At 45.3% G+C, this 11641-nt stretch overlaps 1 protein-coding gene across 2 annotated transcripts; it reads left to right on the forward strand.

Moving 5' to 3' along the window:
- The first annotated feature begins 49 nt into the window (after window positions 1-49).
- Window positions 50-11584, forward strand: SPG21 (SPG21 abhydrolase domain containing, maspardin). 2 transcript variants are annotated; one of them, XM_088062923.1, is made up of 9 exons: window positions 50-174; window positions 3744-3837; window positions 7241-7402; window positions 8211-8291; window positions 8899-9044; window positions 9496-9604; window positions 10034-10141; window positions 10504-10644; window positions 10942-11584. In XM_088062923.1, exons 2-9 carry the CDS (start codon window positions 3775-3777, stop codon window positions 11062-11064), a joined length of 933 nt encoding a protein of 310 aa, XP_087919049.1. In that variant the 5' UTR covers window positions 50-174; window positions 3744-3774; the 3' UTR covers window positions 11065-11584. The 2 variants fall into 2 exon arrangements, with proteins under 2 accessions (XP_087919049.1, XP_005521685.1); XM_005521628.3 differs by lacking the exon at window positions 50-174 and adding an exon at window positions 621-748.
- The last annotated feature ends 57 nt before the right edge of the window (window positions 11585-11641 follow it).

Here is an 11641-nt window from a genome sequence, read left to right on the forward strand (position 1 = left end):
GCTGAGACGGGAGCAGGAAAGCTTCAAGTAAACTGAACCGATTTTGGGAGCGAATACAGAATGATGCCGCGTGTTGTGGGGTGGTCTTCAAGCAGGGAAGAGCATGGTATAAATATTATCTAATGAACTGTATCTTTTTGGCATGCCTTACAAAGAACACACCTAAAACTGCAGGTAACTATGGGTCTGTTTCTTTCAGCTCACCTTCGGCTCCTATTTATTACATACCAATTAAACAGGGCTAATTGACTCCACCTGCTCATTAGAGGAATGACTCAGTATCACCTGTCGCTCTCCTCAATTAACCTGAACTGCCTCGCAGCGAACAGATTGCCCGAGAAGCTGCGGCCCATCCCTGGAAGTGTTCAAGGCCAGATTAGATGGGGCTTGGAGCAACGTGATCTAGTAGTCCCTGACCGTGGGGGGGGTGGAACAAAACGAGTCTTAAAAAGTCCCTTCCAACGCAAATTAGTACATGAATTAACACAGGGGCCACGTGACTTCCGCCTCGGTAGCGATGGCGCCCGCCTAGCTCACTTCCGCCTCGGTAGCGATGGCGGCGGAGCTATTTACGCCCCGCCCACGGGTCACGTGGGCTGCGCTGCGCAGCACCCGGAAGTGGCGGCCGGCGGGTGCCCCCGGCTGGGCGCACGGGGCGGGAGGGGGAGGTGGGAGAGCGGCAGCGGCCCCGGAGCTCCTGATCCTCCTCCTGCTCCTGCTGCTCTTCGTCCCCGCGCCCTGCCAGCCGGTGAGCGCCCAGCACTGATGGGGAAGGCGGCGGTCATCGCTGTAGAGACGGGCCTGCCCCTGTTCTCAGCGCCCCGCACCGAGGAGGGAGCTCTGAGGGGCCGCGTGGGCGCTGAGGCGAGCGGGGCGGTCTCTGCTCCTTCGGGACCGTGTCAGCCCTGGAAAAGCTGCGCTGGAGGGGACGGGAGACTGTGCGGAGCGGGGGATGGCTTTTAGACTCTGGAGCGAGGTCTTTGCGGCCCCTGAGGGAGGGAGAGGAGAGGGTCGGGACGTGGCCCCGTAGGGAGCCCAGAGCCCCCCCTTGGGGCTCCATTTACAGGGGAGTCTCTCAGGGGAAGGGGTTGCCTCAGCCTGTGCTGCAGAGGGGAAAGCCTGAGCTGGGGGTGTGCGCTTTTGTCCCCTTCTCCCTGCAAAGCTGTGGAGCCAAATGTGGTTGAGGAGGAAGGAGCGGGGGCTGGGGGCGGTGGGCCGCGTCGGGCAGGGTTGGTGGGAGCAGCGCTGGGGGAGAGGGGAAGGTGCTGCTGCCATATCCCAGTTACCCATAAATCTTCTTTCTCATTGTCTTTTTAAATCAATAATGAATGGAATATGTCATCAGTGCAGTGGAATAACTCACAAGGAGACTATTACAAAGTGCTCTGAGCACATCCATAGGTGATTCTTCTTTCAGGGGAATTCTTTTTGAGAGGTTAAAGTTCTTCAGGTTATTTTGTTTTACTAAAAATGAAACTTGGGTGTTTAGAGGCTGATCATGACCAGCATCAGGCTCTTTGTGGTCTGAGTTACCTTCAGCAGCTGAATCCGTTTTGAGTTCATGGTTCAGTTTCTCTGTGGCTGGAAAGCACACATAGCTAATATGAGCATTTGTGTGTACAAATTTAATGCTGTGTTTCTGTGCAAGGGAGAAAAAAAACCCATCTCAGTAAGGGGGCATTCTCTAATCCAAGTTCCCTCTTGCCTGGAAAGAAAGGCAGCCCTTAGGAGTGGTGATTACAGATGCTCCTTTAGAAGAAAGCTGGTGGAAATCAGCCCAGGTGTTAGTGGCCGATGGCTCACTTCCATGAGTGGTAACAGGTGAACTGGGAAGTTCAAAATCTGGGTTTCAGGTGGACTCTAAACTCAGTGTGGTACCAGACAAGGTACAGGGACAGAACAAAGTCCACTGCATGGTACCTTTTTTATCAACTAATGTCACAGCTCTGTGCTCCCAGCTCCCAGCAATTAGCTTAAGGGTGCTGAAAGACTGGGGTGGCAGAAGTAGTGGGGTGATCACAGCAGGAAGAGGTTGCCAACCCTCTGTGGCAACCAGGGTGAACAGCAGGAAAAATCTCCCCCTCCGGCGCCTCTGTGTCCGTGCGGGGCCCTGACTGTGACTTCTGCTTCTTGGCCCTGCCAATGTAACAATCCAAGATAATGTGTGTTTTAAGGCATTTCCTGTAATTTGTTTGTCACACTGTCGTTTGCTGAAGAGCTTTTAGAAAGCCATTGATGTGTGGTTAAGGAAAGGAACTTGTCAGAAACGTGGTTTCCTTGCTCCAGTGACTGCTGTCCCCCAGCCCATGAAAGCATCCTTGCACCTGCTCTGCTTTGCAGGTTGTTGGAATTGACATTTGTTACCCTTGCTGTAATTTTACCTGCTGCCAGACTTTGATAGAGAGCAGAACAGTCAGTGCAAGCACCAAAGTGAAACCACATAAATTTGAAACAGCCACACAGCTGAACATCCCACCTTGAACCTTTGAACATCGGTTCAAAGGTGAGAACATAGGTTTGTGAGGAGTAGCTTGTGCTCTATGGAAGGTGTGTATTTGTCATGCAATTTAGAAAGTACATTCCTTTTTAAAATGCAAATTTTCTTCACTTGGAAGATGGTAAATGAAGACTGAAAGATGAGGAAATTATAACTAACTGTTAATCCAGCTGTAACCCCAGAAACTGGTTAAGCTGCCCACCAGCAGCTCTCCTGCAGGGACAAGTGAATTGGAGTGACTCACAGAACACAACAAGTCTTATTTTATGAAGAATTAAGAAACAAAACCTATTGATTTAGACTTGGCAACTGTTCAGTAACAAGAGCAGAAGTTTCTTTGTTTTTCTATGCTCGGTGCTGTGTGTGAATGCATGAAAATAATCTCCCAAGGCAGCTGGCTTTCAGGGTAAAGCTATTGAGTCTGCAAACTTCAGAAGTGTTTGATGCCATTTGTTGTATAAATGGAAGCTAATGGTCTCTTGCTGCTTAAAAAAAAAACCCCAAACAGTTAAATCTTGGAGCTACCTCAGTGTTTATTACTAATTAATGGAGTATTATAAGATACTCATTATGTATGCTTGGCCATTCTGGCTGGGGAGTGAATTAGTGGCATTCCTATGTGGACCTAACTCAGAATCAATTTGTGCTGTATTAATTGGTGTGCTTCAAGGATTTTTTCATTGGTAACTCCTGATAAGAGTCTGCTTCTGTGTGGATAGAATTAAAATTTCGAGGATTTTCTGTAAATTAAGCCTTGGATCCTGATGTGTTTTGGGACACGTTTGGGTCAGTTATACTCATATGGAAAAATGTGACCTGAATACTGAGTAGGTTCCTGAAATTATGTCTGTGGTGTGAATTCCTGAGTGAATTGTATGAATATTTATTAGCTATAAACTTGGAGTGCCTTATCAAGTTAAAACAAACCAAGAACATGCTTTAGGTTTTGAAGCCACTTACAGCCTGCAACACAATTGACTTTCTCTGCAGCTGTCACACGGGAATGCTGCTACATAAGCATCATAATTAGATTGGTGCAGTAAGGCAGTCAGGTGACTGCCTCTTGGGAGAATAATTGCATGGTTTGATGAAAACTGAGCAAAAGTGAACTTAGTGTGAGTCAGAGGTAGTGCCATCGACTGATAAGAGCAAATCACCCTGCACTGCTTTATTTACATAGCACAGCTTTCAAGAGCTGCCCATGGTGAAACTGTGGTATTGATTTCTCATTCTTTCTCTTTTTCAGGCTGACCCAAACTGAGTTTTTTCTAAACATCATGGGAGAGATTAAAGTCTCTCCTGACTATAACTGGTTCAGAAGCACAGTTCCTCTTAAAAAGGTATGGACATCTTGTGGGTGAAATATCTCCTCTCGTTTTTTAGGGGAAGAGATTCAGTGTAGTTAATGCAGAGCATTATGTTAATGCAGTAGCTGTGCTACTGAGCTGTTTTATCTCCTGAACTGTTGTCCCACATGTCATGTGAGTGCATGAAAGCACCCCCTTCATCTTCACATGCTCCTTGGAGGTCACTTCTGCCTGTGGAGCAGAGACTTGCAGCTATGAGCCATGGCAGTGGCAGCTGCCATCCTGGTGCCAGCCATGCCTGAGGAGGGGGCTCCAAGGGAGTGGTGTGTGCTGGGCATCATTCAGAGCTGCCTGGGTGCACTGGACTGAGCTGCCAGAGACACCTCCAGTGTTCCTGCCCATTGTCCTCAGGTCAAAGCAATGTCCAAAGACACTTTCCCAGCAGTCAGGCTGCACACAGAGTCCTGAGAGTGGGAATATCCTTAACCACGGGGGAAAAACCCAGACAGTTCCTTCTGCTTAATCACACTGTCCAACCACTTTCTCCTCTTGCTTGGATTTCCCCACTTCCCTTCGCTGAGCCACAGAGGAATGTTTGAGGTGTGCAGGGCTCCCGCTCCCTGCGTGCTGAGTGGCAGAGGGCATGCAGTGCACTGTGTAACTCCTGAGCCAGTAAAGCACTCCTGTACCTTGTGCAGGTCAGTCTTGCTGGGGCTGTGGTTACAGAGTGACCTGCAGCAGCCCAGACTGCCCAGACAGAGAGACAGCCCTGCCTTTGCACCCTGCTGCTGCTGCCAGCACGGTCACTGCTGTGGCTGGACAGGCAGAGCAGCAGTGTCCTGTCTAGCCTGGGGTGTATTATAGTTTGTTTTTGGGCTAAGCTGACTTTGGTGTGGTTCCCTTATCTGGATGACTGTGTGAGCTGCAGAAACACCTTTAGGGAAGGGCTGTAGGTTTCTCATTAATTTTTGCCGCTTTGTGTCTTCTGTAGATAAGAAAGGTGCATTGCTGTTGACCCCACGAGCTCTGTTGTTGCCTTCAGGCAATGCCTCACTGGGTCACCAAAGCCAGGGGCCAGGATTTCAGCAGAAAGATGTGTGGGTGCTCTGAGGCTCTGCTTTATGGGATGCAAGGTGGTGAATGGAAGGAGCTGGAGGTCGTGGTTCCAAGGGAACGTGGTCCTGCTGCAGCTCAGTGCCAGCAGCTACTGCCTTCAGCTGCTGCCAGTGCTCAGGGTCTCATAACTGGAGACATGTGTAAGCTGAAGCTGATGGTGACCTTCAGATTTGGGAATGCCTCACCCTCTTGAGTTCTGCTGTCTCCTCAAAAGGCAAATGATGCCACAGTGGTGAATGTGGGGTGTGAAGAAATAAACTAACTAGTCCTGGTTATTGGAGAAAGAATTAAAAAAAAAAAATCCCAATTTGAAAATGTAATTAATTTCTGAAGCAGTCTTTGGGAATACATTTTCCTGCATTATCCCCCCAGAAGTGCAAAGCATATGCAGTACAGAGGAGGAAGTGACCAGCCTTGGTAATTGCTGTCAGATCAACCTAAGGAAGCAGAGCCAGAGCAGTTTGTTTGAGAATATGCTGAGATGTTTCTCCTGACAGGCACAGGAAATGCACAGCTCCATCCTCCTTCCTGCCCTGGTCAGATATAGGAAGTACAGCACAGAAAATAACATTTTTTAACCAAATCTCCTGCTTTGCCTGTGTGCCTCCATTTGCATACACCACTCACTCTCTTATCTGAGTGCATCCTAAAAGTTTCTATCAAGCGACACCCTGGCCCTGCTAAAAAGTTCTAGTCTTTGTTTTGAGGCAGTGCAGATTTTATCTTCTATGTGAATTGTAGCTGATCTTGATGGATCAACCAGAAAAAGAAAAAGGTTGGTGACCTCCCAAGTCAGGAGTTAACCACACTGCTGCCTACACAGCTCAGGAGCTGGAGTTAACTGTCCAGCATGTGCCTAGAAATCAACCAGAACAGGTACTTAAACCATTGATTCACTGTCTGAGCTCCAGGAAAGAAATGTTACCTCTCAGCCTCAGCTCTCTTGGCATGAACTGACTTTGGTGTTGTTATTTCAAAGACTACAGTCTGCCTTTGGAAATACTCCTAAAGGTAAACTTGGTAGTAGCCACCCTGAATGGATCCCACATTGCTGATGGAATGACAGCTGAGAACAGCAAGGGCTGGAGCCAAGGGGTTGTGGGGAAGGAGTTGTGGTGGGGATTGGAAGGGCTTTTGTACATGCTCTTTATGTTTAAATGGTTCATGTTTAAATGGTTTCAGTGGTCTGGAAGCTCTGGTATGCAATCTGTTTGTTTTTTTTTATAGAGACTTTAGAAAATAACGTTATCATGTGATTCCTCACATGCTCCCAGAGCCTGAAATACTGGCTTTATTAGGAGCAGATTTGTTAGTCAAGCAAATCTGATTTGTGATACACTGTTCTCCTCTGATTGCTGAGAAGCTTAACTGCTGGGTTGGAAAAGCAAATTGTGCTTGTATATTACTGTTCAAAAAGCTATAAAATCTTGATACAGAGGAGAGATGCATTCTGGCTGCTTTACTCAGGCTTTCCCTAGAGGTTTCTGCTTGTTAATCTGGTACAAGATGCAGCTTCTGCTGGGTTGTGGAGCTGAAAGAACATCTAGAGTATAGAAAGCAGTTTCTGGTAGAACAGGCCTTGTCAAAACAAGTCAGGCTTTGGTGCTGCTAGAAAAGAAGACACAATTCTTAACACTTCTGAAGGTACTAATTATGTTAGGACTTGTGCTACTGTATGAGGAGCTGCTCATTAAGGATAGCACCTGTATGTGAGTAATCTCCCTCAGCCAGCTGTGTGTCCTGGGCAATCCAGATGCTCCTGAGATGCTGCCAGATAATGGAAGCATTTTTCCCTCCAGGTCAGCCTTGCAGTGCTGCCCTGGGAGTTGTGTGTGTCTCTGTTTCTGGCAGATAACTGTAAGTGTTTCAGATCAATAATTCTTGGTGATAGCTGCTTAATTCTGCAGGCCTGTGTGGTTCCAGACCTGTAACATCTTCTGTGGATGCAAATATCAGTGGTTGTTTAAAAAGCTGTCCCTAGGGCAATGCTGGCTCTTCCAGCTGCTACTCTTGGTACCCTGAACTGACCTCCTGGGTCTCTCCTGAGCATGGTGGCACCTTTCCTGTGCTGCAGTTTATTATCCAGCTTATGTCACAATGCACAAAACAGTCTGTCTGATGGTGTGTGGCCACAGTTCTGTTCCAGCTGTAGCCACATTGTCATTCCAGTTAGAAAACAGCCTGAAAGCTATTGTGAAGAAGAGAAAGTCTTGGGTATTATAACATTTACTAGAAGTTGGAAATTTCTAGAAGCCATCCTGGAAGTTGAAGAACCTCACTTGTCTTGTGTTTCTCCTCCCCTCTGTGCCTCTCTTTCCAGATAATAGTAGATGATGACGACAGTAAAGTCTGGTCGCTGTATGATGCAGGACCGAGGAGCATTCGCTGCCCACTCATATTTCTCCCTCCTGTGAGTGGAACTGCAGATGTGTTTTTCCAGCAAATTCTGGCACTGACTGGATGGGGCTACAGAGTTATTGCTGTGAGTATTCTGAGTCCTGTGTCAGAGGTGGTGTACTTGTGCTTGTTGCTCTGATTAGAGGTTGGACAATGAACTTAGTTCTGACTTAGGGAATCCACCAAAAAACTTTGTGCTAAGTTGCACTGCACAGTTAGCATGTGAATCCAGGCTGAAATGTGCTATATGTCCATGGCAGCATTTACCCAAAACCTTGTGTGTGCACACTGTTGACTTATCAGCCTACTTTTCTACTTGTGGGTCCTGGACACAAGTACTTTTTGCCTCCAGCTGCATCTTTGTTAGCCCTGAGGCAAACAAATGAATTAGTTCAGGGTTTCCATGTTTTCCATAGGGATGGTGGATAACATGGTTCTCAGACTATATAATAGCTGCAGATGCTATTTCACTCCTTAAATCCTACCAGCTTGCTCTTCTGGGGCTTCTCAGCTCCTGAGCTGAAGTGTTGATTTGTGCAATATATTAAACAGCCTGGCTTTAGGAGTACTGCTGTCCTTTGCAGCAGTTAATGATTTCTGTATCTGTTCCACACTACAAAATCAGTTGAAGAACTGTTCCAGCCTCCCCTCCCACTGATCCCAGAGTGAGACAACGCTGCACTTTCCCCAGCAAACTCTGCTCTGTGGCACTTGGTATGTTTTTGTGTAACAGAGGGGGAGGTGTTGGCACCTTCTGGCTCTGGGGACCTAGAAGAGGAACTTCATAACATGGGAGAGGCACGGTGCTGTCTTGAAACCTTTAATGTGAAAACTGGTACAACTTTGAAGCAGATTGATCTTAGCCAGTTTTTTCTAACTTAGTGTTATTTTAGTTGCAGTATCCAGTGTACTGGGATCACCTCGAGTTCTGTGATGGATTCAGGAAACTCTTAGACCACCTTCAGCTGGATAAAGTGAGTGCTGCAAGACAAGGAAGTGGACAAAGTGTTGCAATAAAAACCTGATGTTTGAAACAGTCTCATTTGAGAGCCAGTGCAAAAAATAGGATACAAAAATAGCACCTATAAATAAAGAGGCTGTGTTGCAATTTCACATTTTAAACTAGTTTATTTTTGAAGGTGAATGCCCTTGGAAATTGTTATACTTGGCCTAAATTCAACTGTTGTTCCAGGCCTATTAAACTGTGTGGGTTAACTCCATTTTTTGTGAGATACTGTGGAAGTTATCCTTCCTAACTCACACAGTAGAGAACACCACAGTCAAGTCTCTTGGGCTGGAATAGCTTTAGAGAACAAAGTGAAATGTTTGGGTTTTTTCTTAAGCTTGATGAACACAAAGAAATTGGCACTGTGAGTCTGTGGGAAACAGTTCCCTTTGTTAGTATTTATCACATTTATATTGCACATAAAACCAGGAGATGAATGGAACAGTGATTCTTTCAAAAAGTGGGTTATAAGGACAAGGTAAACTTAAGTGCCCTATTTTTGTAACGAAGCACTGTGCTCAAAGATCACATTTCATCATCTGTTTGTTGGTTTGTTTTTTTTTCCCTTGCATTAGGTTCACCTTTTTGGAGCTTCTCTGGGAGGCTTTCTGGCTCAAAAATTTGCTGAATACACTCACAAATCTCCCAGAGTTCAATCTCTGATCTTGTGTAATGCCTTTAGTGACACTTCCATTTTCAATCAGACGTGGACAGCAAACAGGTAAAGAAGACAGACAAGCAAGCAGACTCATGGCATTATTTTTTTTGCAATGGAATGTTACAGTGATTAGTTGGATATATGTCTAACCTGATTCTGGCCTGGGGGATGGAGGTGTAGGATGGAATACTTGTGACTTCTAAAAGCACACCACAAGGAGAATGGAAATGTTAACAATTGAGAGTGTGGAATTAGACAAATTGTTTTGTGATCCTCTGTGGATGTGTGGTCAGACTTAATAACTCTGCCTGTTGTCTAACAAAACCATTTAGAGCAAGAAGAGTGTTGTTCACTTGTTTAAATTATGCTTTTGCCATGTAACTGGAAGTTTTTTCAAGGATTTGAAGTTAAAACACAAAGTCTGTGCAAGGAAAGAAAGCACTTACAATACAGCATATTGATGTTGAGTCCTTGGTGCTTGAAGATAAACTTTTACATCTTTTTTCTGTTTTAGCTTTTGGCTGATGCCTGCTTTTATGCTGAAAAAAATTGTCCTTGGGAATTTTGCATCTGGTCCTCTAGATCCTGAAATGGCCGACGGGATTGATTTCATGGTGGACAGGGTAGGTGGCTCTGTGCTCTGATGGCTGTGGTGTCACTCTGTAGTTAGTGAGTGGCAGGTTGTGGATATTTCTGCTGCTTTCTTCATTCACTGATTGAAGGGGGAGGGATGAGGAGTGGATCTTTAGCAGGTGTTGACTGTCACTGCTCCAGCAGTTTAACTGATTCACTGACCCTCTACCATAGTTCTGTTTGTGTCAATCAAGAGGAGTTAAGGAACTGAGGTGGAAAAAGAGAAAATGCTGGGATAGATCTGTGGGCCATGCTCTGGGGAAATGTTGTTTAGGCATTTGTCTCATGCAGAGTAATATTAAATTGGAATTATAACCTTCATCCCTTTAAAGTTATCTTCTCTTTGTCTGTATTATTAATATTGCATTAACTTCCCGCAGTGAAATATGTTGTTAATCAGTGTTTCTCTCTACTGCAAGCTGGAGAGCCTGGGCCAGAGCGAGCTGGCCTCAAGACTCACCCTCAACTGCCAGAACTCCTATGTAGAACCTCACAAAATCCGAGATATCCCTGTAACCATTATGGATGTAAGTGAATCTCAATTTTTTAATTAAACACTATTTCCTCCCTTTGGCAGGTGGAGCCATGATATTCAGTTAGCAACCTAGCAAGCATTTGCAGCATGTAACTTCCTATTTAGGGAAGCCTTCTGCTGACTGGGCAACACTGTGACTTTTCTGTGCTAAGTTATGAATTAGATATTCTATGCCATATGTTTCAGTATTACAGTATTGGCTTTCTAGCTTTCAGCACCCAGGTTTACTTGTTTTCTGTTTCATTCACCATTCCACAAAGAAGCTGAGGGTCTCTTCTAGGAGCAGCATGCAGCCAATCTGATGTAACAACAAAATATGAGGGTCAGAACTCATTGCTGGGACTTGTTCCATAGGTGTTCGACCAAAGCGCGCTTTCAACAGAAGCAAAAGAAGAAATGTATAAGCTTTACCCTAATGCCAGAAGAGCTCACCTCAAAACAGGAGGCAACTTCCCCTACCTCTGCAGGAGTGCTGAGGTCAACCTGTACATTCAAGTGAGTTCCTGAATTCAATCAATTAAAGTGTTTAGCCACAACAGCAGAAGGAAACTCCTGTTGAGCTTGCTTTTGTTTCTTAACTTCCCTGTGTGCTCTGTGCTGCTGATACCAAAGGGCAGGGCTGGGAGCAGCTGTGTCCATGCTGGGCCAGCTTTGGGGGTTTTCTGTCTCTGATCTCTTGTACTCCAGAGCCATGGTTTCACCCTGACAAAAGTTACTCAGAAGGAATGTTTCTATTTTACCAAAACACTGTGCTCCTACACCTGTTTCTGTGTTATTTCCCATGTCCAACAGATCCATTTGCTGCAGTTCCACGGGACCCGGTACGCAGCCATCGATCCCTCCATGGTCAGTGCAGAAGAGCTGGAAGTCCAAAAGATCAGCCTTCACACCAGCAACGAGCAAGAAGAGCAGTAGGCTTGGGAGTGCCAGTGAAACAGAGGCATTGGTTTGGTGGTCTTCCTGTGTACAATCAACTGTTCCCACTCTGCCTTTTCCCTTGTGTTAGCCGATTATCACTGTGTGATTCCAACTGGATCAAGTCAGTGAACTACCCGTGGACAGCAACCTCCAGCAGTGTAATGGAATAGATCTGTTTAATTTTTAGTCTTTGGATTCAAGGAGACTACACTTTTAAAAATAAAGACATTTTTTTCTACCAAAGTCTTCACTATATCATGTTCTTAAGCAGAACGGTATTTCTTTTTATATTTTTCACTTGGCTGTATATATTACCACATGCAGATTGTGTACTTATAAGCTGACATATATTTTTGTTGAATATTTGATTTAAAAGATGTTTAAGTGTCAACGTTGCCATCACTTACTTGCTTCGTACATTGTGTTGTAAGTTAGTTTGTTTCTATTTGAAATAAAGTATTTGAATTTTTAACTTTCTTGCTGCTTAAAAATGGTTTTCAATAAAACTTCACTTTCAGCAAGTGTCTCTTGTTTTGACTCCAAGAAAACAGCAGCTGAGCTCACTGCAGTCCTG

Source organism: Pseudopodoces humilis, chromosome 16, assembly GCF_049639895.1.
Source record: "Pseudopodoces humilis isolate 2021_Gansu_Grassland_sample_001 chromosome 16, ASM4963989v1, whole genome shotgun sequence".
In the NCBI taxonomy this organism is placed as follows: Eukaryota; Metazoa; Chordata; class Aves; order Passeriformes; family Paridae; genus Pseudopodoces; species Pseudopodoces humilis.

Excerpts from the sequence above, each read along its gene's own strand:
- SPG21 (XM_088062923.1), top strand. The coding sequence starts at position 3,775 with ATGGGAGAGATTAAAGTCTCTCCTGACTATAACTGGTTCAGAAGCACA. Across the intron at positions 3,838-7,240 it reads GCACAGTTCCTCTTAAAAAG|ATAATAGTAGATGATGACGA; the intron begins GTATGGACATCT and ends CTCTCTTTCCAG. Across the intron at positions 7,403-8,210 it reads GGGGCTACAGAGTTATTGCT|TTGCAGTATCCAGTGTACTG; the intron begins GTGAGTATTCTG and ends GTGTTATTTTAG.